Below are 24,279 nucleotides of genomic sequence, written 5' to 3' on the forward strand. Positions count from 1 at the left end.
AAACAGATACTGATTTTTTTGTTTGTTTTTTAAGATTTAACGTAGCAAGCAATGGAGAAAATGAAGAGTTGCTACACCTGTGGAGCTTACATGCATGTTAAGGAGATAGATGTACACATATATAAGGCGTGATGTGGAATGTCAAGTGAGAGGTGGAAACAAAATGTTGAGAGAGAGTGCCCTGGAGAATATAAGTCAGATTGAGAAAGCTGGGGTAGGCTTCATGGAAGAGGAGGTTTCCTTTTCATTGTACCTTGAAGAATGAACTGACTTCTGATAGACAGAGTTTTTGCAGGTGAAGAGGAGGGATGGGCCCCAATTTAGGCAAGGGCTAAAGCTCTAGAACACTAGGGCTCAGCTCTAGAACACTAGGGCAGGCTTGCAGAAATGACAGCGTACGTTGTCACCAGTGCTTCGAGTACCTATTGGGGGTGGAATGGAAGAGAGAGGGGCAGCCACCTAGGAACTAGAGAGCAAGTGAAAAGGAGAGAATGGGGCCAACTTATGAAGAGCCTTGAATGGCATGCTTAGAAATCTGGTCTTTATTCTGGAGATCACGGTGGGGGGTGGTTTCAAAGATTTTTGAAGAGGATTCATTTTTCAAAAGTGTAACTGGCAGCAGCACAGTGGGTAGATGGTAGAGAGGAGAGGCTGCGGACAGGAAGACCTGTTGCAGATATTCCGGTGAGCAGCAATGAGGTTCTGAACCAGGGCGGTGATAGAGAGAATAAAAAGAGGGATGAATTCCAGGGTTTTGTTTTGTTTTCAGAGAGGTACATAGAACTTCATAATTGGATGTGAGGGATGAAAGATGGAGAGGAGTCACGGGCCATTTTGCACGATACCGGGTCTTAGTTACTAGATGGATGAGGATGCCATTTACGGAGCGAAGGAACAGAAGAGGAGGACGTGTAGGGCCATACTGGGTTTGAGGAGCCAGTAGAACATCTAAGAAGATCTGGAAATCTCAGAAGGACTGAAGTGTGGTCGAGTCAGACCCAAGTATAGATTCGGGAGTTGGATTCACGTCTTCAGTAGGCGTGCCTGTCACGTGCCAGGCGATGTTCTTCCATATGTTCATCCACGCTTGAAAGCTCCTGACACATGGCAGCCATCTACATGGAGACACAGCGGAAGGAAGTGGAATGAGGGAGCACGAATGTAGGTGAAAGATTCAAGCAGCATCACAGGCAGAGTGTGGGGTGACCTAGTATAAAGGACAAGCACAGGAGAGCCAGTGAAACAACCGGAGATGGCAGTCAGAGAGGTGCAAAGAAAACCGGGAGTAGATGGTGGAATTGAAGGAAACATAGTGTCAAACCCCGTGGAGAGATGATTAGGATCAAGAGCGACCCTACTTTTGAATTCAGCATGGAAAATGCTGGTAGGACGGTAAGGGCAGAAGGACAAGGGGCCTCTTCTCAGGCCCCTCAGTTTGACCTATAGCATCCCTGGAAGACAGAGCTGCTCTGAGAAACTTCCTCTCAGATCAGATCACAGCAATGTACAGATGGGGCCTTGCAGTTAGCTGTCAGAGTTCTGAGTCCCTCCGGCAATCAGCCTGTAGACCTGCAGCTGCCCAGTAGCTGACTAAATAAGGGCTGACTTAAAGCCATGAACATTTTAATTTGCAAAACCATTGTTGTATTCAATCACAAGTCGGGGGCAACTTAGCAGTGCATCTCCAAAATGGCACTGGGCGCTGGCCATGGCTTTTACAATCTATGTTGAAACGAACATTGACCTCTGTGGCATAAAAAAAGCAGATTGTTGAATATTGTGATTAATTTGGTCTCTAAGGCCAAGGAAACCGTTCATGCTGTATATCAGTTGTAAAGTTGTGGTGGTAGTTATGGGGCAAAATGAAAAATCAATACCAGAACTACAGGATCGTGCTCTTAAAATCCAAGGTGCGTTTTGTTGCAAGTTGCATGGAAGAAACTGACCCCCAAAGGGACAGACATACCTTCTTTATTGCACAAGTGTGTGTCTGTTGTGGAAAAGCCGAGGAAAAGGGATGGGTCTTATTAGAGTGTAGCTGGGGTACTAGGAGAAGGATCAGATTGTTGCAATTTCGAGTAAAACCTCACTTACAGTTATGTGTGTCCTAAGGCAACCTCAACTAGTAATCTCCAGAAGCATTGTGTGGCCAGAAGCCAGGATTACCTGGGTTACACTTTAGCCTCTGCTAATCACATGCTGCTGTTAGACAAGTCTCTTCCCCTCCCCAGTGTGTTCTGTGGTTTTCTGTGCTACGACTTCAGAGATGCATTGACATACTTGAGTGGAAGAGGAGTGTCTTCCATTAGCATCATTATGAATAAGACACCCAAGGGACTTGTTTACGTTTTCCATGCCTCCAAGTGGGAGTATACTTCTTTTCTGTCAAGCCTCTGCGTTTAAGGTAGTGGGTGGGGGATTGCTTTTGGTGTTTTTGCCTTTTGTTTTGGCAAAAGTGACTGATCCCTGCTTGCCATGGCCAAAGAATCATCACCCACAGACTATATTAGACATGTAGGATGTGGAGGGTAGAACCCTGTGTAGGTAGATAGGAGTGTTGAGAACCAGGAGATGACCTGCCCATGGGTCCAAACATTGGCAACAGTACCATGGCGAGAAGAAGACATCTCAACATCCCATGGAGAGGTTCGTTCTGGGAGCCTCCCTGCCATTTTCGTAAGTCAAGCAGGAATTAATTAAGTATGATGCATGAGCCAGTTGAAATTTACTACCAGCTTCTTGGCCTAGTACCTTATAAAGTTCTATCCTTACAGATCAGGTTTCACATTGAGGTCAGAAGAATAAGATCCAACTTAAAGAAAGAAGAGTTAGTGGAAATGCTAAGAGCTCCTTCCAGTGAACTGTACCTCCGTCGGCCCCTTTAAACCGCTTCTGTTCTACGCGACTTACAATTGGGTTAGCTAGGGTTTGCGGTGGGTTGCCTTGATGTACCGACCGAGGTGATGATTTGTATCTTTTCCCATCTACTTCGCGTCTCCTCATTTCAACTTAAGAAATGAATTGTGTGGCCTTTTATAATATAGAGATTAGTGCAGCCATTTTTAAGTCCCTTTTTGTGATCTCAGGAGCTGACTCTTTGCAAAAGAAACACTTCTGCCTTGTCAGAATGACAGTGATTACCCCACAGTTTGGAAAATCTCCAGCAGCTTTGTTCCCTGAAGAAAACGAATTTGATTTGATGAATAAAAGTTGGGTGGATTTGATGACCCAGAGGGCAGGAAAATGTCCTTGTCTCCAATGAGGCTCTTACAGTCAGACACAGCGAACATCAGGGAGAAAATAAACCTTAATCTCCGAAGGAAAAACCCTGGAGCATGAAACTGTTCCCACTAGAAATGCTGTAAATCTTGCAAACCATGTAGGTTTTCTGTTTGGGGCAACATCAAAGGCCAGCGACTTCAGAGATTAAAGTGTGTTTGACAAACAGAACTTTCCCCTGCCCCGCTCTTTAAGAGATTTGGCCTGTCTCTTGCCTTTGCTTCACCTCCATAGAGCTTCCTTTCTTCCCAAGATGTGGGAAGTCTCATCTCCTCAAATCTGGGGCAGGCTGCGATGGTTTGTGCCTTCAAAGGCCGTTGTAGGCCCAGGTGGCAGGCCCTCAGCTTTCCAGCATTTTCCCACCCCAGTGGTGGACAGCACCTTCTCGTGGTCACTTCCCAGGGACCCTCTTATTTGTGGAAGAGTTTCAGAGCCTTTTGCTGACTCTGAAAGGTCAAGCAGCAGGAAGACGGTGGTTTTCCTCAGCTGAGACAAAGGCATTAGTCTTTTACCTCAGAATTTCTGCTTCTTTTCAAACCGTCTTCTCTGCTATCTCAGAAGAAATACTTGTGGTTTTGTTTGTTTGTTTGTCTTTTCCTTGACCTGTTTCTGTGTTGGGAATGTCTCTGTGCTTTCTCTTTTGCAGATGGGTAATAGGTGACTGACTGACTATATTTTTGTTCAAATAAAGAAAAGTTCTTTCCGGATAAATTATCTCTTAACAGAAGAAAAACTTGCCTTCGGTAACATCTTTTCTGGAAAGTAAAGTGTGATAAGATTTTGCTTTAAAAAGAAAAACAGAGAACAACTATTTTAAAGGAATTGGGTTCTGTCAAGTCAAACTTTCCGGCCTCCTGCCAAGTCCCCCGTAAGGTCTGGCCTGGGGCTGCTTCTTAGGGCGGTCAGATAGCAAGTGGAGGACAGACTGGAGAGGTAAATGGCTTTAAGGGTAAACCCCACAGCGTAAAATCTCGTTACTGGAAAAGCACTTTGTGGTGAAGGCTAGGTACTCCCAAGTGGAAGGATGGCGATGGTGAATGGTTAAGGGACTCACTAAAATATCTTAAATTGTCTCCGTTAAACACGTAGCATCCTTAGAGGTCAGGCAGAACTGAACCTTGGACAGCTGTACGACAAGCATCTGAGATTGTTTTTAATTGTGTCCCCTTTCTCAAACAGCAGTAATTCTTGTTGATATTGTCAAGAACCTTTCCACTGAGCACAAGCACACCATACTTGAAGGTCAGATGCTTAACCCTCTGCATGGTTACAATGAAAATGGACCCTTTTGTTTTCTTTAATGTATCCCCCAGCCGCGTACACGGGGAGAATGGGGGCCTCAAGCGCTCACCAAGCTGAAGTAACTTATTGTCAGGGTGCCACAAAGAGAGCATATTTTCGTTTTCATCCAACAGTTGCTTCGCCTTGGCCTGTGCAGCCAACCACGAGACAGTATGCCCATTTATCAATGGGCAGAATTTTGGGGTACCATTTTGTTCCTCTGACCTGTGTTTCTTTTTACTGACCTGACCGAATTGCTTAAAAATTTTCCCTTTCTGCTGTCAGTGTTTAAAGCTGCTTAATGTCTCTGAAGTGATCCCCCCCTTTTTTTCTAACACTTTACATTCCTGTTTACCACAGCACCTGTTACTGTAGCAAACCACGAAATTGCAAATGTTCTGAGGCCCTTAGTGACCGATAATACTTTATGAAATATAAATAGAGTATCTGCTGACTCCGGGGCGGTGTACGAAGGTGAGCAGGACGATGATTCATGTATATTTATTCACATATATTTCTTTGTTGGGGGCCAATCAGGAAAGTACGTTGGTGTGTTTGTTTGTTTGTTAGGCAAAAAAAAGAAATCTCTCTTTTTCTGCTCCTTAAGAGTTAACCAAAACGAAAGGGACCAGTTCAGCAAACTTTAAATATGAGCCTGAAACATGAAGGCTTCATTGTTACTGAAACAAAAACACCGCAGCAGGTGGTAGACTTGAACAGGAGGGAGGAGGAGGTTCAGTTGTTGCCCATTTTTCTAATCCTTTCAGAAAACCCATTGTCTAAACCCCAAAGTTAAAGTGTCCCGGCTCAGTCTCACGGAGACAATTTCAGCATGAAAGGACTGTGCCCATCATGGGTTTTCTACAGAGGTTTAATCTTTGGGTATGGAATGTATAAGCACTAAACAAGGCAGGAGAGGCAATTATCTCTATGAGGTGAGCCAATAATATCTGCTTCTCAAAGCATAAAGCTGTTGTGAGTGCAGCCAGTTAGAGTTAAGTAGGGATTCGTGCCAACAGCAGTAGTATTAGCAGGTTTTAGATTGTATCACTCAAGACAGAATTGTGGTTTCTGTTGTCTTTGGGGCTCTCAAAGCAACTTTGTGGTGACCACATTACCTTCTTAAAGCTAAGGTTAAGGCCCTCACAGTCTGTACCTGTTTATAGGAAGGTATTTCACTGAGGGTGTAGCTTTTAAAAGGTATCAATTGAGAGAGTGGCATGGACAAATATACACCACCAAATGTAAAATAGATAGCTAGTGGGAAGCAGCCGCATAGCACAGGGAGATCAGCTCGGTGCTTTGTGTGTGTGGTGGGATAGGGAGGGTGGGAGGGAGACGCAAGAGGGAGGGGATATGGGGATATATGTATACGTATAGCTGATTAACTTTGTTATACAGCAGAAAGTAACACAACGTTGTAAAGCAATTATACTCCAATAAAGATGTTTAAAAAAAAAAGATTAAAATAAATAAATAAATAAAATAAGGCCCAGGGATGTAATGTACAGCAGAGGGAATATAGTCAATAATATTATAATTACTGTGGTGTAAAATCAGTAAGAACATTGAATCACTATGTTGTACACCTGAAACTAATATAATATTGGACGTGAACTATACAGTATTCAATACCAGTAAATAAATATATTAAAAAATAATAAAAGATATTAACAATTGAAGTTGGAATAATTGCTTTCTTTCCCTAAAAATGAATGGAATGTAGTTTCTAGCTCTAGAACTCAGAGTTCTCTAAATGGGAAGCATTAAAAGATGAGGTAAAGGGCAGAGGCAGACTACTGGACGGATTCCCATTACTGCTCCTGCTGCTGGGTACCAAGTATCCCACTCGTGTGCCGAGTCCCTCTGTGTTGTCGTTGAACTTTCTTGGTTGTTTCTTTTACTCCGAATCACAGTTGTAATGATTTAAGAAAGTGAATGCAGTGTAGCCATAGTTTTCTATTGTAAATTTCTGATAAGCCTAGAGTTGAAAATCTCATTTTCTTAAACTTCAGACACAAATTCTGATAAATTTGTAGATATTCCTTCAGCCATGTCCTTATACTAATTGCTCATGTGAGCACTGGGAATGTTCCTAACCAGAAGGAAGATGCATTTCTATTGCTTAAGCCACACATAAGATCTAATGATGGCTGCCGTCTGTGACACTAAACATATAAACAAGATAGCATCTGCCAAACTCAAAGACTTTTCTAACCTTCTAGCTAATACTGGCATTCAGAAGTTAGTGAACTTATAGTTATCAAAGGGGAAAGGTGGGGGAAAGGGATAAATTGGGAGTGCGGGGTTGACATATACACACTACTATATTTAAAATAGATAACCAACAAGGACCTACTGTATAACACAGGGAACTCTGCTCAATATTCTGTAATAACAGATAACAGATACATGTATATGTGTAACTGAATCACTTTGCTGTATACCTGAAACTAACATATACCTGAAACTAACACAGCACTGTTAATCAACTATACTCCAGTATAAAATAAAAATTAAAAAAAAAGTGTTTCCATCCAGCATTCATATTCCTTTCATATATGATATTCATAAATGTGAGAAAGGGTGAAAAAAATCCTAAATGATATTGTCATTTTCAACCTTGATTTGGGCATTATAGCTAGGAAGGCTCTGGATATCTGAACTAGATCTAGGTGGAAAGATAGTTTGGCAGAGATGAAGCTCGACAACCATTTGGTGTTGTCCTCTGTATTCAAAAAATGATGCTCTTCCCTGTGACCTCAGGTCCTCTGTCTCTGTGTCTAAGTGGAACTTCAGACAATCAGGAAGTGAGCCACTGCTTCTTCCACAAGTAGAGACCATTTCTGAACCCTAGTCTGTTACTGAAATCATTGTCAAGAACTTAGCATCGTTTACCCCAGTTCTGCGAACCACCCTTACTCTGCCACCCCCTGGCAATGAGATCCTGGACCAGTTATTAAGCACTGGTAACATGGGTTTGTAAATGATATCAACCAACCTTGTGAGGTTGTTGGAAGGATTAAATGAGTTGCTGTTTCCCTGCCTCTTAGGATGTGCTCCAGAGTCATTACATAGTTTCATGGGTAGGGGAGTGAACTCTGCTACCAGCCTGCCTAGGCTTTGAATCCTGATGCCACCACTTGTCAGCTGTGTGACTGAGACTTAATATTTTTGTGCCTTGATTTTCTTATCTATAAATTGGGATAATAATAAAACCTGCTTCACCAAACCGTTATGAGGGTATAATGAGGAATATATGAAAAGCGGTCAGGACGGGGCCTGGCACGTGGTAAACGATCAACAAACTAGTGACAGTGTTTGTGGTTGTTTTCGTTATTGTTATTAATACCTTTATGATTATATTTTATGTAGCCACTGAAATGTGTTTTTCTTTTCATAGCTACTATTAATGCATTAGTAATATGTACTTAAATTGCTGGTATGATAGGAACTTAAATAGATACTGAATTCCTATTTGAGGACTATATCTCCCAACTGTGTGTGTGTGTGTGTGTGTGTGTGTGTGTGTGTGTGTGTGTGTTCTCTGAGTAGCTATGTGCCAAGTAGCAAGTAATACTGACGCCGAAGACTTGGTAGACAGTGGTGTTTACAGAGAGTGGTCCAGGCAGGGACTGCATTTGTCTTGAGTAGATGTTATCTGAGGACAAGTGCAGCAACTCTGCCCACGTGACTTGAACTGAATTATCTTTCCTTACCAGACTGTTACTTCATTTAGAGTTTTAATAGTCACATTGTCAATAGCATGAGCTGCTTCATTACAGCAAGACATAGCTCTGACCTCAGGAATCTTAAGAAAAGTAAGATTTTCTTTTTAAGGGTCGGCAGATATACGTGGTGGAATTTATTGGCTCTATCTTTGTTTTTACAGGTCCACATTTTAGCTTTCATTGCCTCAAAATGAAAAGGATGAGTACTTAGCAGATCAAGATTAAATGATAATGTTAAGGTTATGCTCAGTCATGAACAGGGCAGTCTAGTCGAGTGGAGTGACTTTTATTAATCAAAATCAGTTCTAAGAGCTTTATTGAATTCAGCAGTTAATTTAGGTAACTCCATTGGTCACCCTCCAGCCCACGTATATATTTTATTTACCTACCTAGATCATAAGCTCCTGGGGGCCAGGTATGGTGGCCTTGCCGCTGATCGCCCTATAGTAGAGACTCAGGTTGATTGATTTATTACGTGGAAATTTGCCTTCAGAACAGTCTGTTCCATGTGTTCTGTGTGTATAAAACGTGTTGGGCCTGGAGTTGGAACACCTGATTTCCAGTCATAGCTTGACTCCTATACTAATTTTGATATTGAATGAGTTATTTAATGTAGCTGAGCCTCAGAATTCTTATCTGTAATAATGTGGTTAATAATACTTGCTCTACCTAACTCACGTAGTTTTTTATGAGGATTACACGAGATAATGTTCATGAAAGCACTTTGTAAAGTGTCCGTTTATACATGTGTTAGCTTTGGTCCCTGGAGTCTGAGGCACGGGTTAGGTTTGGCTCTATTGCTTACTAATGGTGTAAAACTTAGCAAATTACTTAACTTTTCTACATCCCAGTTTTTTAAATCTGCAAAATAGAGATAATAACTTTTATCTCATAGACTTATTTTTAGGATTCAATGATATGATGCATGTGAACAGCACCTGGCATGTAGTAAGTGCTCAGTAATGTTAGCTGCTTTATCATCACCATCACCACCATCACCATCATCATCACCATCACCATCACCATCACCATCACCATCACCATCACCATCACCATCATCATCGTCGTCACCATCCAGAAGGCGTCCGGGTTAGAGACACTGACTTAACCGGGTAGATGGTTAACACTGAACAGGGAGAGAGGGAAAAGTAAAGGCTGAGGTAGTAGAAAAATGACGATCAATTTTAGTGGCTTTGTCAGGCACTATTCTTTAAGGGCCTTATGTATAAAAATTGAATCCTGCTAACCCTTTGAAGTGGGTGCTAGAAATACCCTCATTTTACAGATGAGGAAACTGAGGTACAGAGAGGGTAAGTCACTTGCCCCTGGCCAACTCAGCCATGAGTGCGGTTGGACTCGAGAGCCTGTGTTCTTTCTCCCCATCCTAAAATCCGCAGGGGAAGAGAGACCTCCTGATTTGCCCACTGTAACATTCTCTTCATTACCCGCCCCATCAGCTTTGCTTAAATTTGAGTTCTGTGCCATCCAGTTCCCAACTCAGACAGAGTGACATTTAAAGTGCAGAATGGGGTGTATGTGTATAATTTCCCCCGATCTTCACGTCTGTCCTATATGTTTCTCTCATACTCCATACCCCTGTCTGCTAAATGTCCCACTAGCATTTCCAGCTTCACGTGTCTAAAACTGGACTCTTCCCTAATTTACTCTCTCCATGCCTCAGTTTCCTCAGTTAAAAAATAGAGGTGCCACTTACAAAGTTTTCTCAATGAAATGAGATCATGTTGATAAAATGCTTGTTGCTGATGCCTGGCACATAGTAAGCACTGAATGAATGGACCCCATGCTGTTACTATCACTTTGTGGGGAGCAGTTCTCAAGGCCTGGGGGCAGTAGAAGGATCTCTGTGGGACATTCTGGCTTCACTCTCCAAAGCAGTTAAATTTCCCATTAGGGCTTTGGTTTGGATATTACTGAGAGAGGGATGGGCAGAAGGTGGGGTGGGGGGAGCCCATATATACAAAGGAGTGAATTATAACAAAGAGCCTTTTCTGCTTCAGTTCTTGTGTAGAAAACATATGTTCAGTGATGCAGGCAGCATTTGGGTTAAAGACACACTGTAGGGCTGCAGACAAAAGGCCCGCACTCTTCCTGCATCACAATGTTTCCAAACATATTCACTTGTCTCACTTGTTAGCGACTGAGCTGTCAGCTGGATCCTCTTGCAAGTGTGATTTCTTTTTCCCGTTCCCTTTCAAAGGCCTCCCCCCTCCCCTCCCTTTCTCCCCCAATGTTTTACACTTCATATAATCCAGTGTGCACGACAGACAACTTCAGCCTTTGTGCTACTGATGCTTGGGGGAAGCGGGGAGCTGATCTGATGGAGATCTTGGGTACCTTTTCACTGGCCCAAGGATTGGAAGGCACTGAGCCACTTTTAGGCCAAACATCATCCGTGGCTCAGTTGCTTAGCTCTTGGTGTAGCTAGCCATTCTTCACCTTCAATTAACAGTTCCGACGACAAATAGATTAGTGCAGTGAGATTCTTAGAAGTGGCGGCTGGGAATTAGGGGCGTGTGTATGTCATGGCGGCATTGGGAGAGTTCTTGCTCTTATTTGTGGAGTGAATATGTTTTGACGAAAAGACACAGATAAGGCAAGGCACTGCTGAAGTAACTGGGGAGAAGTTGGCTGTCATTGTGGTATTCATTATGTGAGATGTATATATATGTCCGTACTGAGTTCTAGGTCCAGGTGGTATTGCTCTGTGCCATGGCTGTCATTTAAACCTTTCCTTTTTCTTTATTGAAGGTTTTGCAGCAATGGTAGGTTTGTTTCCATGGATGAGACTTTAGAAAGGTACTTTTATGTGTATTACTTTTTATTAGGTATATGTATGTAATATAAAGTATTATATGTAATACTTTTATGTATTATCTAGTAGGGCTTCCATTGCGGTGAACAGTCAGCTAGAAATATAAAGAATTAGCACACTAGCGCTTCTGCCACTGATGTGTATTTACTCTTGGGCATTTCGCCTTCCCAGTCTCAGCTTTCCCCATCTATGAAATGGGAATCACACCAGCATCACACATTATAGAGCATAACTATAATAAAACAAATCACTGTAAGATAATGGTCAATGAAAACGCTCTCTTGTCTTTGTAGAAATCTTGTGTCTTCATTGCCACACCACTGAGTCACTTTCAAGGCTTTTGCTTCTTCTCTCTTCCAAGAGTCTTGCTCAGACTCTCTTGTGTCACGGTATTGTTTATTAGTTGAGTGGCTCATCCTGGAAAGCACCAGCATCTTCCGAGGAAGGCGAGGCAGCCGGGAGGCAGGGAATTTCCTATTGGCTTAGAGCTCTGCATGGGCTGTTAGCTCATTTCAGTGGGAGAGGCAATTACAACCCTGCTAATGAATAGGCAGTCAAGTGGAATTTCCCATAGGTGGTGTCTTCTGGGGTGAGGATAATTTCAACACCTCAAAATCCTGAGACATGAAACATTATATAAATATTTTCTAATGAAAAGCGCCAACAAAGTCATCCTCGCCAACACATGTCAGAACTGACAAAGGAAACTACTGATGGTATTACAATTTTTAGTGCTGTCATTTGAAAATCCTTGAAAGGAAAACATTGTGGAAATGTATATCTATTCCCCTTAGACAGAAAGTTAACAGTCTGCAAAGATTTTAGTAATGGCTAAAACTAAGAGGCTGTAAGTTGGGATAGAATTGTACCTGAGGTGGCACCTTCCCATGTGGCCTGAAGGGGAGTGTCACCCGGGGCCAACAGTAGAACCACTGGAAAATAAATGGATTTTCTTTCCCACATTGAACGGATTCATTTCACAGAGTGGTGGGAAAGGGAGGTGAGGGTAATAAGAGTGTGTGTGTGAGACTTTTCCCTCTAGTGTATAGGTTTTGTTTTTTTTTTCCTGTTTTGAAGGAAAGTGAATCTTCAGAAGCTAGAATGATTCCTGGGCTCTCTTGGCAAGAATAATTATGCTGTTTCTTTCACCTCTCTATGAATCAGCTTTATTATATAGACTGCACGTAATAGTAACTAAGTGTGGACTGTACTGAAACAAACAAATCTATTAGGGTCCTTGGAAAACAGGGGGAAAAGAACAATGATTTTGTAAACTCCATAAAGGTCAAAAAAAAGGCTTTCGGTAAGTATGCCGAGACTAGAAATCAAATCCCATTTCCTATCATAAGAAGCCCATTGTTTTAGCCCCAGTAGTTAATGTACTGTATGTGAAAGATTTAAGACTGGTTGGAAAGCTTGGCTTCTGTTTTATTAGGCTGCTATTGAAAAGCCAACAGCATAACTTCGACTAGGTGCTTTGAGATTTCTTAATGGGCTGTCGGGGGCAAGACACCAGGGCTGTGCTATACTAGCTCTTTCCTGTACATTAAAACAACGGGGGCCAAGCGATCACATACAGAAGTATGAATGACTTGATGCTTTCTCTGTTCCATATGGCCAGCCATGTCTTTGGCAATTAATCACGTACAAAATCAGTCGAGTGCTCTCTGCAGCCTTGAAGTCAACATTTAGTTGTGCCCGTGCCAGCGGAGGCAGTGGGGTTACAGGCGTAAAGTAGCAGGATGAGGGCTGCTGGCGCCACAGCCCAGGCTGCTGGCTTCTAGAAGCGACACTTCCTTTCCTCTTCACCTTTTTTTCCTTTTCTTTCTTTCTTCTCCTTCCTTCCTTTCTTTCTTCCTCCCTCCCTCCCTCCCTCCCTCTCTCTCTCTTTCTTTCTTCCTTTTCCTGCTTACTTTTTTCCTCTATTTCTTCCCCTTTCTCTCCCCTTTTCTGTTCTTCTTTCTTTCCTTCTTTCTCTTTCCTGATTTCTCTCCTGCTTTCTTTCCTTCCTTCCTGCTCTCTCTCTTTCCTCCTTCCTCCCTTCCTTCCTATCTTCTTGCCTTCCTTGACAAACACCTGGATCATTCTTTACCACTATCTGAAACCCCAGAGTTGCCAGCTTGGTTCTGAAGTCTAGCTTCTCCTCACCACTTCGGCACCCCAGGTTCAACGTCTGGGGCAGGCTGTCTTTTTCTCCAGCAGCCTGGCCATCCCAGTGGTCACCCACACGGCTGTCCTGAGAGTTCATGCAGTACCAGACAGGCTGCTGTGGCTCTGTAGCTTTTAGTGAAACACATCAAGTGTAGTGATTTCTATACTGGTAGGAGGAGAAAAATGGGAAGTACTATGAAAGTGCTTTGGGCAGAAAGTTAAGTAATTGTGCAGATTCCCTGCTGTGGTATTTTAGGATTTAAAGAAAATCAGTATCCATTATCTTCTGTGATCGTTTTTCCCCGTACAAAATGCTGATGACGGTTGTAACCATTTCTAATATCTATTGACCATTTTGTATATGCCAAGCATTGGGCACAGTGCTTTCGATGGATGATCTCAGGTAATCATCACAAGAGCTCTAGGTGTTATTAACACAGACCCCTTGACACATGAGGAAACTGATCAAAGAAACGTTTTCCCTGAATTCTTTCCCCATAGACATTCGTGATTATTCTCAACTAGCTCCCACATCCCAGAAGTACACAATGGAAAAATGCCAAAATATGTCTTCCAGGTACATTTTTGAGGATTCATTTGGTAAACTCTGCTGAGATGTTCATGCACATAAAGTGGGTCTTTGAGATGAGCTGAACCAAGTGTCTCTTTAGGTGGGAATAAAAGGCCGCATTGTTGGCAGCCTCTTGGAGACTTCTGCCTTTGTGCCTTCCTTTCAAGACAGCCTAGCTTATCTCCTTCTTTCCTTGGTAAGACTGGGAGGGGTGGGGGAGGGGAGGGATGAAGACGGCAGCCTTAAGTAGTCCAGTAGACGGGGCACCCAGTGGTGACTTGGTGTTATCTCTTAGCCGAGGTCATCCAGGATGTGTCTTCTCAAATTCAGGAAACAGGGGGAAGAAAGTTTGAACATTGTGTAAACATTAGCACCCCCGAAACCTCTCGCTCCTGGAGAGGGAGATAAAGTAGGCAAAAAGGCTGAGAGGAATGTTTATTTGTTCTGCTGGGCTGTGGATCCAAGCGCGCTGGAAATCTTTGGCGGTGCCCAGTCCAGTTTAGAAAATGTGAAGGCATCACTCAGCATTGAGCTGCAGAGGCCTCACAAAAGAGCCATCTGAAACTGACAATCAGTAAATGAAGGAAGACCCGAGATCGACCTCTCTTTGATGGGACTAAGGCTATCTCAGTGGGTTCTGTGCCTTTCTTCTTCTTTTTTTTTTAAAAAAAGGGGGGGAGGGGGAAGAAAGAAAGAAGGAGAAAAAAAAAAAGTGTTCCTGAACTTTTGAAGAGGCAGCCCTGGTTGGGTTTTTGACAGCCCGTGGCAATGTTGATGTGAGGAAATAGCTTTCCCAGCTGATAACATCTTAAAGCAAGTTTCTTCACAAGTTGAACCTTTAGCCCTCATTATCAGTCAGAGCATATCTTTGTAATTTGTGTGTGCAGAGGGGAAATACAACCCTAACATGAGGCAGCTATGTATATAAAAAGTGTTAGGAACGGCATTTTTCCCACCATGACAGTAGGACTTTTTTTGGTGGTGGTGAGGGTAGGGAGATGCTGGGAAGGTGGGAAAGGTATGCACTTCTGGCATGCTGGTGTTTATATGGCTTTTGAAATTGGAATAACAGCAGCAGATTTTTTTTTTTTAAGCGAACTAATCAGAGGGATCACCAGCCACCAGCCATATTTGTAGACTGCCTCCTGTTTCCATGTATTTTCTTGGACAAAGTTTTCTGATTTGTAAGAAGGATGGATTAAGATTAAATCTAGGTTTTGGAGTTGAAGGCCTATCGGAAGCTATTACTCCAGATCAGAAAGGAATCAAAAAAATTAAAGACTAATATACCATTATTAGTAATGAGTAAATACCGTAATGCTCCTTTTAAATCTCAGAGTGATTCCCGTCTGAAAACCTTACATGCTACAAATTCTGCATAATGCATGTATGTTCATATGTGCTTTCCTTATGATACCCTACAATTAGGACATATTGAAAGTTACTGAACGTAAAAATATAGCCAACAAGAATTAGGTGAATTGCTCAGTTTTAACTGAATGAATTCCGAATTGGGGGACTTTTTCCAAGAAAGATGTGAATTTACACCTAAAATTTAAGCCTTCTTAGAGCCTTATGTTGGCTTTCCTTTTCTCATTCTTGTTCAGTCTCTCTCTCTCTCTCTCTCTCTCTCTCTCTCTCTTTCTCTCTTTCTCTTTCTCTCTTTCTGGTTCTGGATTTTTTACTTAATCTTTTATGCATTAAGTTTTGAGCCAGGAGAAACTAAAAACACTGTGGAATTCTTGGAGGTCCGTAGAATGCTGTGGGTTGCCAGAATCCAAAGTAGTTTTCTCTACTGAAATGGACAGAGTGAGACTTCTTTTGGCTTATCAGGAGGGTATGCATGGATTAACTGTTATCGTAGCGTCATAGTAAAACTATCTATTTCTAGATACATCCAAATGAATATTGCCGTTCTAAGTAGTCACCTAGGGATTGCAAATACTTAATTTTTCTTGATGCTTTTGTTTAAAAATAGGTTTTGTAACTTTTTTCTTAGATTTATCTTCAGGAATAGTTTGAATCAAACCAAAGCTTGTTTCACATATATTTTTTTTTATCTTGAATAGTACTCTGTGACTGGATTGTTCATCTTATTCACCAGACATGTCATTTGGCTTTATTTGTTCAACAAGCATCTATCAGGAGCCCACTTTCATGACCTGGCACCAAACTTGGTACCTTGGAGGATATTAAGAAGAAATGGGTATAGACCCTATCTGTTCTCATAGAGCTCACACTCTGGAGGAGGCAGGCTCTAGTGAATAATTAATTGCAATGGAATATGACGTGATTTGTGAGATGCTCAGGGGTGACACATAAGAAGGGGTGACCCACTCTACTTAGTGTGGTGGAAGATTGTGGTTCCTGCAAGACTTCACAGAGGAGGTGTTATTTGAGATGTTTCTTGAAGAATTAGTAGTTACTGGTAAGTTATACAACCAGGTACAGGAAATATGTAGTCTAGAATAGTCATGTATTTTCAAGGAACTGCAATTAGTTTTATATGGAATAGAAGATAGGAGGAGCTAAGATTTGAGAAGTAAGCAGGGCCTATATTAAGATGAGTTCTTTTATTTTTATTTTTTGGGTTTTTTTTTCAGATTAAGGAATCTAGGCTTTAAAAAAAGTACTTTTTTGTATCTCTCAGATGCAATAACTGAAGGCTACATGAACAGAGCTGCTCTGGCTTAGGTGGGGTTCTTGGAGGCTGAAGCTCCTTGTCTCCTTTGACACTGACATACTCCTCTTGTAGGAGGTAAATTCATGAAAGGGGTGAGATTGACCCAGGGATGCTAGTTTGGATGCCATTTCATGGTCCAGATGAGAGATGGCCTGGACTAAGCCTATGGTAGTGGGGAAGAAATAAGTCTAAGTCATATTGAACAGACAGGAATAATAGGTGTTGATGTTTAGGTATAGGGAGGGCAGAGAAAGGCAAAGGAGGAGACTGGGGTGATTCCTAGATGTCTAGTTTGGATGACTGCATTGATAGTGGTGTCATTCGCCATTCTAGGGAAGTAAAGGGAGAAGGAGAAGTTTGATGGAGAGCAAAAATTGCAGTTCAGATGTGGATGAGTTGAGGTTGAGGTGGCACGTCTGAGGTGTATGTTGAAGGAGAGCTAGCCGGTGGTTGGCTGTATGGGGCTGGAACTCAGCAGAGAGGTCTGCTTCTAGGTAGAAGTCTGCATGAAGTCGTTAGCCTACAGGGACCCCTAAAGCCATTGGAGGGGGAGGTCACCCACAGAGAGCACAGGCAGCAGAAAGGAGAGGAGAACCAAGGGCAGAGCCCTGGGCTGACTGCAGTTGAAGGTTTCAGAACGAGGCTCCCCCCCCATAGGACACTAAGAAGGACAGGACAGGTGTTGGGTAGTGGCCTCAGAGAGAGATAGGTCTACTAATGGAGTGGGGTCCAGTGAAATCAGGACTGATTCTAAAAATAAAACCCAACCTCCAGGGATCAAGATTTTTTCCCGCTAGGGATACGCAAAAGAGGATACGCCTCTGGCTTCTGGTAGAGACTCCTTATGGTTGTGGCTGTTCAGCGGTTGCCTGATTTCCTTGAATTTTTTTATTCCAAGTCGTAGACGCTTTAAGGAATCCTCTTGCTAAAATAGCAGAGCTTAGCACAAGGTTGATGAGTGCGTTTAAGATGAAACTAAACAATCATAATCACAGTGGCGCAGGACTGGGCAACTAGTCCTCACAAGAACCCGTAGGGAGGCTCTGTGGTCATCTCCATTCTGCAATTGTGGGAAAGGCCACAGCTAGGAAGTGGCAGCTGGAATGTGAACAGCCAGCTCTCTTTAGAATATTCTTAGTCTTTTCCTGATATGCCAGCATTTCCATAGATTTTGGTTGAAACAGAATCACTAATGAAAGGAAATTTAACCTCCAGAGCATGATCTCTAAACCTATGGTTTACTTTCCCTATATTTTGGGGGGAGCAAAGGGAGAATGTGTTTCAGTAATAGCATACTGTTTAAAAATTGGTGCTTGTTTGAAGACAGTTCTGTGTTTCTACTGCTGGTGAAATGGGCTATTAACATTTCCTGTGTAAAGCCAACCCTTGCAGAGCCAACACTATTATAAGGATAAAAATATCACTAGTAATTTTTATAAAAAGAATGCTCTTTGACACTCTGAAATTTCCTTTTGTGCAAGGACTTCTCTTCACTCTAAATGTTATGAAATATTTAATTTTAGGGTCTGAATGCTCAATCTAAGTTCACCCATCCTTTTCCAATATCTAAAAAAAATTTTTTGTAACAGAATTTGTTTTGTAATCCAGATATGCTTTTCTATATTTTTACTTATCTTTTAGGCATATTTGTATGTAAACTTGTTCTCTACATTCTTTCTTGTCCTAAAAATGTGATGAGAATGAATTTTAAAAATTAAAGTTTATAAAATTTACATACAATAAAATCAACTTTTTTGGATATAGAGTTCTATGAGTTTTAACATATGTATAAACTCCTATAACCACCACTACAATCAGGATACAGACTAGTTCCCTCATTCCAAAAACTCCCTCACTGATTTGCTCTCTGTCCCTATAATTTGCCTTTTCCAGAAAGTCAAATAAGTGGAAGCATGCGGTGTTTTATCTTTAGAGACTAGCCTCTTTCACTCAGCATACTGACTTCGAGATTCATCCAAGTGGTTACATATATCAATTGCTCGTCCCTTTTATTTGCTGAGGAGTATTCCATTGTATGGATGTATCACAGTGTGTTTATCCATTTACCCTTGGAAGGACATTTAGGTTATTTCCAGTTTTTGGCAATTACGAATAAAGCTGCTATCAACATCTTTATGCATGTTTCTGTGTGAACATAAGTTTTTATTTCTTTAGGTAAAGCCCTAGAAATTGGATTGCTGGTGATATATTAAGTGTGTGTGTGTGTGTGTGTGTGTGTGTGTAACTTTATAAGAAACCGCCAAACTCTTTACCAGAATGACACTCTTTTGCATTCCCACCAGCAATGTATAAACTTTTAATAACCTGAATACTATTTTAAACACTCTTGGCTTGAGGTTGGCAAATTGTGTTTCACAGTTCCTAAGGCTTTTGAAGAGATATCCCGCGACAAAGGGAGAACCTCCAGGTCCTCCATACCTTCAAAGCTTCAAAGAGAACTGCTCCAGTTTGTTTTATATATTGAATTTCATATAAGAATACACTTAGGGAGAAAAGAGGTTTATCTGTGAAGTACTGGAAAACCATCGAGGTAGGGCAGTGCATCCAGAGCGTGGGATGTGGACCATGGTGTTACCCGGGGTGATGCTCGGTGGCGCTCCAGGACTCTGCACATAGTGAGGACAACTCGGAGAAGGTGATTCCCTTTTCAGCTCCTTTTCAATTCCTGTAATTGTGGCGAGGAGGTCTTCTTTTAGACTGATATGTCTCTAACATTCTCCTGTACTTGTTCATGTCTTCTTTTACAAAGAGGAAGCTGGCTTTAGCCTCAGAGCCTTCAGCAAGCAACAGTATCCATCTAGAATGAAATAAACGTGTAACTTTGATATTAAATATTATATACTTTATATACAAATATGGCAAGAATTATGAGACTGATCTAGAATGACTAAAGTTTGGGAAACTCAGAACTAGGGGAGCTAGTTATTTAAATAGACCAGGAAGTGAGTCCTTTGGTGAAGTGAAGAGAGCTCCTTGGTAGAGCACATAACTGTCTCTTAGTTTATATATTTTATGAGTTTTAAGCCTATATGATAGTAATTTCCTAAAAGAAGACAGTCTTCCGTTGCTCTTTGGTTTTGCAATACTTGTTTTTCAAGTTCCTGCTTTTATTACTGATTTGACAAATATTTATTAAAAGTCATTAGGGGAGCAGTGGGGATACAGTGGTAACTAAACAGACACGGTCCCCTGCCCTCATCAAATTCACTTTCTTCAATCCTTCCTCCTTCCCCTCTTAGAGGCTCTTCAGGATCCTTGGAAAACAAGGGCTTCTGGATAAAATTTAAATTATGTGAAAGGCAGAGAAGAGATAAATGACTTTTTTTGAAAGTTATTTTAATACAGTCAAATAATTTTATTTTCATCATGTCTTTGGAGCCATCTAGATGTGTATTTTGTTTTCTATTTGAAGCATTTTTAGGTAAAATAATATGTACCTGCAGACATAGTGATAAACTACATGACTTTTTGAGGTTCCTTCCGACTTTAAGTACATGAGGTGGGGTATCACAGACAAGGAGCAATGCTGTTGTTAGAATACCCGTTGATGCCAGGACCTCTCCTAAATTAGACATCTTTTACGTTAGAGGTCGCAAATTGGCAGCTTCCTGAGTTCTGTTTAGCCATTGCTGTTTCTTGTTTGGCCCACATGGTATTTAAAAAAAGTTTGGGAGGAGGGAGGGGCGATATAGGGATGGGGGAGCGGGAGGTACAAACTGCTGGGTGCAAGATAGGCTCAAGGATGTAGTGTAGAACATGGGGAATATAGCCAATATTTTGTAATAAATGTAAATGGAAAGTAACCTTTAAAAATTGTATTAAATGCAAATCAAAACCACAATGAGGTATCACCTCATACCAGTCAGAATGGTCAGTATCAAAAAGGCTACAAATAATAAATGCGGGAGAGGGTGTGGAGAAAAGGGAACACTCCTGCACTGCTGGTGGGAATGTAAATTGGTGCAGCCACTATGGAGAACAGTATGGAGGTTCCTTAAAAAACTACAAATAGAGCTGCCATATGATCCAGTGCATATATCTGGAGAAAAACATAATTTGAAAAGACATATGCACCCCACTGTTCATGGCAGCACTATTTTCAATAGCCAAGACATGGAAGCAACCTAGGTGTCCATCGAGAGATAAGTGGATAAAGAAGATGTGGTGTATATATACAATGGAATACAGCCAAAGAATGAAATAATGCCATTTGCAGCAACATGGATGGACCTAGAGATTTTCATACTAAGTGAAGTAAGTCAGACAGAGAAAGACAGATATCATACGATATCGCTTATATGTGGAATCTAAAAAAAAAAAAAGATACAAATGAACTTTTTTACAAAACAGAAATAGACTCACAGACATCGAAAACAAACTTATGGTTACCAAAGGGAAAAGGGGGTGAGGAGGGATGAATGAGGAGTTTGGGATTAAAATATACATACTACCATATATAAAACAGGTAACCAACAAGGACCCACTGTATAGCACAGGGAACTATACTCAATATCTTGTAATAACCTGTAATGGAAGAGAATGTAAAAAAACAATATATATATTTATATATACATATGTATATATGTATAACTGAATCACTTTGCTGTATACCTGAAACTAACACAACGCTGTAAATCAACTATATTTCAATAAAAATTTTAAAAATAAACCAAATTTATATAAAAACTAAAAATTTTAAAAATTAGCTTCCAGCATTTTAAAATTACAAGTTTTCACATTTAAAAAAAAACAGGTTTCTTGTTTATTTTGAAAATTCGTGAATCAGGCACTGACAAAACAGCTTTTCTGAATGGCAGAGTTGTCTGGGACTGAGTAGTGGCTGTCTTTTTAGATAGAGCATATGCCCTCTTCAGGAACCTTGCCTCACTCATTCATGTTACCTTTCTGGCCCTAATGGCTATTTGAATTTGCAACCCTGCTTTAGATATTGGGAGCCTGGGTTTCATGCCATAGCATCGCCTAGAGAAACGCAGCATTCCTCCCTGTGCTGGAGGGCCGAAAATGTTGACCTGGGAGCTCATAGAGTATCCAGTTGGTTATATCGCCGGTATAGTAGCTGTAATTCTGGGTCCAGGAGGAAGAGATCAGGGTCCTTTTTCCTGGCTAATTCTAGTCAGGTTATCGTGGATCCTTCCTTTACATTGAAGATACTACTTCCAGTGTTACCTGTTTGTATCAGTTAGGGTGCTTGATTGTAAGCAACAGAAACAGATTCTGGTGAATTTGAACAAAATGGAACTTTATTGAAAGGATATTGGATAGCTCAAGGTATCAAAAGGAAGAATGATCTGGACTCAGAAAGTTCAGGAAACCGGGAATACTTTGAGGACCACGGGTGGTAGAAACTAAGGAAATAGATAAATTGCCTCCACATTTGTTTCCCCTTTCTTTGTCATTCTTAAGTGTCTAAAGTCCTGGAAAAGAGAATCAGGTTGGCCTGACCCACATCCTTGTTGGGGGAAAGCAGGACACTTTGGTTGACAGTGATTACTGTCACTTCTAAGATTACATAAAAGACTTCCCCACAAGGAGATCTGGGTGCTCTTATAGGAAAGGAGGACTGGGTATGGATGGGAGGCAACCCAAACAGCAAATGTTCACCACACCTCTTCTCAAGGTTGTCATGAAGATATTAAATATACACTGTAAAGTGTGGTAGAGGACTAAATAAGTAGTATTTCAAGATCCATGAGAATCAAATTTTGAGTGCGCTTTTCAAGTAAATGAAGGTATTGACATCAGTTAAATAAATACACTGAGTAATTAGAACAGAGGAAGTGGCAATTTTATTCCTTTTGGCAACCGCTTTGGTTATAACATCTCCAAAGAAGCCCCACTACCTTTACATGAAAAACAACATTTATAAATCTTAAAAGTTTCTACTCCAGTTATGTGAAGATTAATACATGTGATGAAAAGTTCTGTGATTAAAACTTGAAAGGCATTTGCTCACTCAAATTTCAAGTGCCAGTAGAATACTTTCCATTGTTTTCTTAATTGTTGTCCTAGTGTCACAGACATTTGCATGTTTAAAATACACATAAAAAGAGCCTACAGGGCTTCCCTGGTGGCGCAGTGGTTGAGAGTCCGCCTGCCGATGCAGGGGACACGGGTTCGTGCCCCGGTCCGGGAGGATCCCACATGCGGCGGAGCGGCTGGGCCCGTGAGCCATAGCTGCTGAGCCTGTGCGTCCGGAGCCTGTGCTCCGCAACGGGAGAGGCCACAACAGTGAGAGGCCTGCATACCGCAGAAAAAAAATAAAAAGAGCCTACAGAGGTGAGCTGTAGATAAAGTTGAAATGACAGTTTCAAATTTGAGTTTTGACGTAATGCTACTTGTTAGAGTAAACAGGGTGTCACGTGCTTGTGCTTTGACTGCTTGGGTGGTTTTTGTACTCACCCGTGAGCCTAATTTTTTTTTAAGGACCACAACAATAACCAAAGAATAAATGATTCTTCCTCAAATCATAAGTCTACTCTGTATAAGAATCCCTGTACCTACTATTCAAAGTATGTGGTGGATTTTCAAAGCTGGAAAGATGTTCGTGGAGGTACACTGTTCTCTGATTCTTGTGCTCTTGGTGTTTCTTTCTTTGCAAGCTCTTGATTTGCAACAAGCACGGAAAATGAGTGAACCCCCCCTCAAAAAATTTCCTGGCATGGATGGAAATAGAAATTAATGATTCAAATAAGAAAGAGTGCAGTAAGCCTTAGCTGGGTGGCAGGAACGAGAGAGAGGGAAAGTCAGAGACTGCTGTGTTTTAAAGGGCCAAAGAAACAACTCATGGTAAACTGTACGTGAAAATCATTTCTAATAATAGCTCGTGGTAGGCAGTTCCCAGGATAAAAAAGTCATTGGTGCACTGAGAAAATTAGAACGAGAATGCACAGTATCTTGATGTGTTACTTAAGGCAATGGAGCTTTAGAGTTTACCTTGTGTGCCATGTACATTGATTAAACACAAAATATATGCTGGCCGTTTTTGACCATCATTTACTGTATTGATTTGTTAGCAGGGGAACTATAATAAAAAAGCCATTGATTTACTGTCCTTATTTGCTTATGGGCTTTTTTTTATTATTAATTTTTGTACTTTCTCTTTCTCTTTTGGGGGATCATTTCTTCTAGACAAATGCTGTGCTTCGGGAAGTTAGAAGAGAGGGGACCCCTGTAGAACAAAGGAATGAGACCTTGACGGCCATCCTTGCCACACTCACCGCTCGCCAGAACCTGAGGAGGGAATGGCATGCCAGGTTTGTTTTATTACAAAATGGGATTTGTTGTCCCTGGAAAACAAGAGCTTTCTCTGGCTAATCCCTTCCTGACGGCTGGTCTCATCCCTCTCTCTGGAAGGGCCACGAAAAAGAAGCAAATTACAGATGCTTTCAGCCAAAGTTAGCTTTCCTACCCATGGTACCTACATTAATTGTAATGATCCGTGATGTCATCTGTGTGCATGTATGATTTACCCCCGAGTATAACATTTAGCAGAAATGTTTGCATCTTGAGAGTACGGTAATTTAAGTACCTGATGTTGGAGAACCCTTTTAATCAACCATCTAAAAGACGAGCATTGCTGTTTAGTTCGAGCAGATGTCTGGGAAATCCACACGGTACTCTTACATCACTCGGGAGACAGATCGCTTGAACTTAGTCTATTCAACAACCCCATTTTCAGAACTGACCAAATAGAAATGACTTTGGCTTC

The 24,279-nt window shown here is 41.4% G+C and overlaps 1 protein-coding gene across 10 annotated transcripts in view; it reads left to right on the forward strand.

The window, feature by feature from the left end:
• The window catches only part of FTO (FTO alpha-ketoglutarate dependent dioxygenase), a 406,506-nt gene that overhangs the window by 188,006 nt on the left and 194,221 nt on the right, over nucleotides 1-24,279 (forward strand). For 8 of the 10 annotated variants that reach the window (XR_016390973.1, XR_016390974.1, XR_002642223.3 and 5 more), the window contains one exon: nucleotides 23,700-23,824. The exons of 1 other annotated variant lie outside the window; for it this stretch is intronic. Coding sequence is in view for 5 of the 9 variants with exons in the window: in XM_089903055.1 (XP_089759181.1) it covers nucleotides 23,700-23,824 (125 nt within the window). In the remaining 4 variants the exon portion in view is untranslated. One more of the 10 variants, XR_016390975.1, reaches the window with a different exon arrangement.

This window comes from Delphinapterus leucas, chromosome 20 (assembly GCF_059928025.1).
Source record: "Delphinapterus leucas isolate spDelLeu-1000000601 "Yukka" chromosome 20, BTC_Dleu_Yukka2, whole genome shotgun sequence".
NCBI classification, from domain to species: Eukaryota; Metazoa; Chordata; class Mammalia; order Artiodactyla; family Monodontidae; genus Delphinapterus; species Delphinapterus leucas.